At 36.5% G+C, this 6,000-nt stretch overlaps 1 protein-coding gene across 1 annotated transcript; it reads right to left on the bottom strand.

The window, feature by feature from the left end:
- Positions 1-3,064: 3,064 nt before the first annotated feature.
- LOC146141126 (uncharacterized) lies at positions 3,065-4,226 on the bottom strand. Its single transcript, XM_083392376.1, has 2 exons — positions 3,665-4,226; positions 3,065-3,476 (listed from the first exon to the last, which is right to left on the bottom strand). Exons 1-2 carry the CDS (start codon positions 4,154-4,156, stop codon positions 3,114-3,116), a joined length of 855 nt encoding a protein of 284 aa, XP_083248502.1. The 5' UTR covers positions 4,157-4,226; the 3' UTR covers positions 3,065-3,113.
- Positions 4,227-6,000: the final 1,774 nt, after the last annotated feature.

A 6,000-nucleotide genomic window follows, 5' to 3' on the forward strand; every position in this document is an offset into this window, starting at 1 on the left:
AATTAAAGGGAACACACAAAAAGACCTAAAAAGTAACATTACCTAAGGCAGAAAAATCTATAAATCAAGTTATTGAGACCAACGACTAGGGATGCTCAAAGTAGAATATCAAATCCTTGGATTCGAATCCAATTCTGCCGTTTATTTCGGGTAATTGGAACCGACATAATTTAATGTTTTACCGCCGATTGTCGCGCCTAATTGTACAAACGCGTGTGGTAAGTTGGCCTGTCGCTGCGGCGACCAATTTATAGTGCTTGCTTTAAATGTAACCTCGTAGTGCAGTGTCAGCGTTTTTTCGGGCGACCAATTACCGCGTCTCGCGATAACGTTCGTCTAATAATTAAGTGTCAATCAAGCGTTATTGGGCGAGCGGCTAACGTGTAATGTCTGGTGTGGAGTTCGCAATTTCCCTAAATGTGTTAAGTTGCAAAAGTAACATAGCGTTGCAAAACGTGCTGGCCGTCCACAAAATGCGCTATAGGGTTACTTAAGGTCAACTTTAGGCCAACATTCAGGAAAGTTATGCAGTTATGCACAACGTAATTGTCAAGAATTCGTTATGTCAATAATAACTTTGTATTCTTTGCAGTACATCATTTGACTGCATAACATCATGTTAGTCAAAAAAGAAGCAATAAGACTTAACAATGCTTTCAAAATCAGGACCGAATTGCTTAAGACTTCTGTGTGCAGTGTTGCATTTTCTCACTATTGGCAAAAATATAAGTTTTGGACACAACCTGGACAGTTGACATATTACAGTTTACAGAACGGCTTCAGATGACAGTTGTTAAAAATGTTAAACATATGAGACAGTTTTTTTTATTTTAATGTACACATGTTAGAAAAGTGTTTGGGCGATTTATTGTGGGCCCTGTAGGGTAGATTAAGATTAATCCCTTCCCCAAACAAAATCGAGGTTAAATAATTTAATAAAAATATACTAGGATTCGCTATTCTGGATTCGTTATTCTAGATTCGAAACCTATTATTCTAGAATACCTTGGGATTCTACTTTGAACATCCCTACCAACGACATAATAAAGCCAAATACGCAGTAATATGCAGTGCAGAATAAGATCGAAATCGTCTGAATAAGATGTCGGAATACGTCTTAAATTCATCGCCATTTTAAGCCTTAACTGGCCAAAATAACGCCTGCAACTGTAGGGAGAGGGTATGGGACGATCGATGGCTCACCAGGGCTGCGGAGTCATACTCGGGACTCTAGTAAGACCACCTAAGACGACTACCCGAGTCCGACGGGTTTATTTATTTTTTTGGCCGGAATCTGATTGTTTTGTTTTTTTGTAACCTAGGGTACTCTGCAGCCCTGCTGCTCACTATACTTTTAGCAAATATTATCCAATATTTTTAATTATATAGCTATAGGTTGCATCCGTTTAATTGGTTTGTGCCAGTAATTATTTGAAGGCTACTTTTAATTCTACATGCAAGCTTTTCAGTTAGGCCTATATATTTTATTAATTGACATTACCCAGTTTACGAAGCATGCTTCTGTTAAATCAAATAAAGTCAAATCCGCCCTTGTAAGTCACGTAGGCTATGTTCTAGTTTCGTTTGACTTAGTGCTTATTTTAGTATTAACCTAAGTTAATCTGTGACAATATTTAATTTCGCCAGATAAAATGCACACAGTGAAAAAAAAATTACTTCTTATTAAATTTTCAAATTTTTTTATGGTTGGCTTGACTTTCGAAATTGTTATTCATTTTTGATGATCGATTTTGCAAGCATTGCTCAGAATAAAACGTTTCGACCGATTTAGTAGGTTTAACATTTATGTTGAATGCCATTGCAAACATGGTGACTTGGATTTTGACTAGTTATTATAATTACTTTGACATGAACTTGACTTGTTACCTAATAACTTGGACTTACACTTCACTGGCTCTGAAGTCAGATTTGTTTTTTAGAAATGTAGGGGAAGTGCGGGATCCATGGAACGAATTTGTTTTTTCAGTAATATCTTTCGAAATACAACTCAAAAACAATCGCGGTTATTTTCTTTGGAAAGCTTACAGCTATGTGTAGCCTACCTACATAAAAAAATAATATAAAATCTGACATACCCTTCTCAGTTTTTTTTTAAATATAAAAAACCTAACTTTTTGACCCATCGGTCCCACCCCACAGGACCTATGGAACACCCCATGTGACCTATGGAACAAAGCATTACTACATCTAAAACCACTGCGCTGAGTATTCCTGAAGTGAATAACTATACCCAGTTAATGGTGTACAAATAGTGGCACAAGAAAATTAAAAAAACACTCATGGCTAGCCAGTAGCCTACTCTGAATACAATTAGTCAACCTTACTTTCAACATGTACTTAGATATCCACTCTCTCCACAAAAAAATATTCACTGCTTTACCCAAAGACTATCAAAACACCTTACGAATATCAAGCTAAAAAGTACATTTTTCACCTAGAAAAGTGACAATTTGGAATAAATGAATTATTTCCAAAAGCATGCTGTAGAACTTTTTGGACTAAGTTCCGTACACAAAATCTTATTCCTACAACCAAAATTTTATTTAGTTCTGTCAACAGGGGACGCAATATGCCGGTGTTCCATTGGTCCCCATGTTCCATTGGTCCCGCACTTCCTCCCACCTCGTTTTAATTTCTTTCTAACTCTACTCTGTTTAAAATCCACGTAGGCTACGCCAGAACTTGTTCAACTACGTTTATTGTACAAAAAAATTTACAACAGCAAAGATCTTAAATTGACACTTCATTTCATAGCATGATTTTTCAAGAATTGTTTCGGCCAAGTACGGTATCCAACAGTGGATAATTTTTTTATGAATTGTAGGCCTATGATGGCGATTATTATTGTTTAGTTAGTTCAGCTACGGTAACCTATGGGAACGCGGTCCCAAAATATTTGAGATAAAATGGGCAAAAAAGAAAACAGTTTAATGAAGAAAAAAAAATTATGGATGATTTACCGTACGTAGCCTAATAATGATTAAAACAAATGAAACGATAATGTAATGTTTTTTTCATAAAAATCTATATAGAGGCCACAGTTCTCCACATGCACACTTTATTATTTACAAGGTTTTTGTTAAACGAAAATGTCAAGAAAGCCCCAAATGCTCCTTAATGGATCTTCCCAAATTACCACAGCAAACATAGTCATGGATATAGTGGGCCTTTATTGCACCATTAACATGCCTGCCAAGAACGAGATTTGTTGCCAAATTCATTTGGTTTCTAGCCGACATGGAAACAGGTGGAACATCGACCAAAGATTGGTCATCAGTGCACTGTATGCAATTTCCATCTGGGTCACAGCAATCGCATGTAAATTCATCCAATTTTTTGCCCGTTCTTCGGAAAGGACCCAGATTGTGGATTGTACAACTTGCACGATCTTTCCAAAACATCGGCTTGAGTTTGCAAACCACTGAGTCGTTGGTGAAGCAGTAATTTGCCGCCACCTAAAGTATCAATGTTATTCAAATGTTCAGCAAAACAACATTTATTTGTAAGTTAATGCAACAATTTCGTAAGCAAACAATGGAAAACCAAGTCGAGTTCATATAGTTTACATTTTTTTGTTGTGAAAGGAAACACCTTTTAGTTTCATTTTAGAAATTTAGATGGATAAAATACGCGTGTAACCTACCTTGGCAGCTCTGTTAGGCAACAAGACAATTCCACCAATGCTGAAAACCGCTGTTCTGTTCATGCGTTCATAAGCTTCACTTGGATATATATCGATATGCCTTACAGCTAAATCAAAGCACATAGAGCCATGACTGTGGGTGATGAACACAGACGTGATCTTTCCACAGTTGCACAGTGCTCCAGGCCTGCAAATAGCCGCTCTGATAGCACGAACAGTGTCCCTTGAACTGTTCTGTTTTAAACCTTCGGGGTCATTCAGTGAGAATAGGTCAGCAACACGGCAAGTGGTGTTGATAATCTCCTCAAATCGAGGGTTGAATATACCTCCTATAATACCAAGCCAACCACGTATCTGATTGTATGCTTCTTCTACTTCTTCTCCTCTGGAAGATTGGGAACTGGCAGAGCTAGACGAACTTGCCTTGTATCCAGTCACAAAATAAACTTTAAAATTGCCGCACAACTTTCGACCTGGATTGCATGTTGCCATTGCTATAAGGAAATGTGGCCAGCTCTGAACAAGCAAACAACTCTAAACTAGCGCGCAGTAACATAAAACCAAGCAGTTTTGCAATGAAGCAAATCACCTCACTATAGTGCTCACAGCTGCAGCAGTACAAAGAAATCCTGTAAAATGGCACCCGAAAAAGTCCCTAACGGTACGACGGCTATATATAGCTATAGAAATGCATCAATGTGTGACGCGCCATAAATCGAATTAAAAAGGTAACTAAGTTTGTTTTCACGTCAGTTGGACTTGAACCATGTATAGGTACATCAACTATAGTTCTCAAGCCACGTAATGGATTCAATCAATGCCTTTTTTACCCATAACTTTTATTGCTGCGGCTTGTTTGATAAAATTCCTACTAATAACAACGTTATAACCTAAATATCAAAATTTGCGCTCAGTAAACTCTGTATAGTGTTTTTCTTTTTTAAAAAAACTAATTAAATTTAGATTTACAAATATTTTGTTTTATAGCGTAAATCACCTATTGAAAAAACTCTTTTAATTCATGCTTTTTATATGCAATGTTTTGGATAGCGTCCCTACGCGGACCAACTATATATCGCCATCAAAAATTTAATGCGATTTTAAGACTGTTTAAAAAAACATGTATAAAACATAAAATAGTTTCCTAAACGTTTACAGAAAAGAAGCGTTATGTTTTATACCTGTTTTTGATAATCAGTCTTAACATCATTTGACACGAAAGCAAGAATCTTTCTTTTATATTTTATTGTCTGCGGAAGATTCTGTTCTTCCTAAAGTGCTTCAGCTTCAAAACAATTAATAAATATTTTTATTCACCGTTGCTGATTTGCAACCTACTGTGTTAGATATAGAAAATATACAAAAGGAAGCATTTATGGAAGTGCAAGCGTAATTCACGTTCACCACATTAATGCGAATCGTCATGGAACTATAAACGCCATAAATTGGTATAGCGAAAAATAGTTTCTATCGTTTTGTACATTTTTGTCAAGTTCATTAACTGTGCGAAGCGGCAAAGTTTTCAATGTAACTGGGACAAGCGTCTTAAGCTAATCAGAAAACAAATTCAAACAACAGCGCTGTCTTTCGTCTCTTGTTTGCACCTGGGCCGAAAAAGCTCATTTTTTTCAAGCTTTTTTCTATTCGTTCAGCTTGGCTGGTTGATAAGTGTACATTCGAGACAATGGAAAACTTTATTTCGCGCAAAACATTTTGCAATGAAACCAAAGTTCGTGAACACAAAATAATAAGGACTGTACCCAATTGACAACACTTAATCAAGCATTACCAATAAAACTCAAATTTTGAAAACACGAGTAAAACCAGGATCAGACATTTTGTTGAAGGAAAATAATTTCGCCTATACTGGCATCTTCAGTTCCCATTAGTAAAGCAAAATACATGTAACAAAATGTCTCATCTTGATTTTAATCGGGTTTTTAAGCTTTGAGTTTTATTGTTTATATACGCGTTAGTGGAACAGAGATCGACAAGCAGAAATCTGCTGCAAATGGTTTGGTTTCCATAAGATACGCCCTGATATATATTAATCAAGCATTCTTCTATTTTTCATGCTAAAAATGTAGGGTTAGGTTCAGTTGATGTTTTTTGTTGTAGGCTGCCTGCATCCGCAGTTACCGAATAATTCTTTCTACAGGCATAATTATTATTCTACACGTGATTTGTGTTGGCGAAATTATTGTCCTCTCAACAACAGCTTTGAACTGACTTGGCGAACAGGTGCTTTGATAGGGATGCCCGACACTTGATATTTTATTCGATACACATACACGATACTTTTAGACAAAAATGATCACGATCCGACATGACACCAT

The sequence above is a fragment of the Ascidiella aspersa genome, chromosome 6, assembly GCF_963924565.1.
Source record: "Ascidiella aspersa chromosome 6, kaAscAspe10.2, whole genome shotgun sequence".
Taxonomy (NCBI): Eukaryota; Metazoa; Chordata; class Ascidiacea; order Phlebobranchia; family Ascidiidae; genus Ascidiella; species Ascidiella aspersa.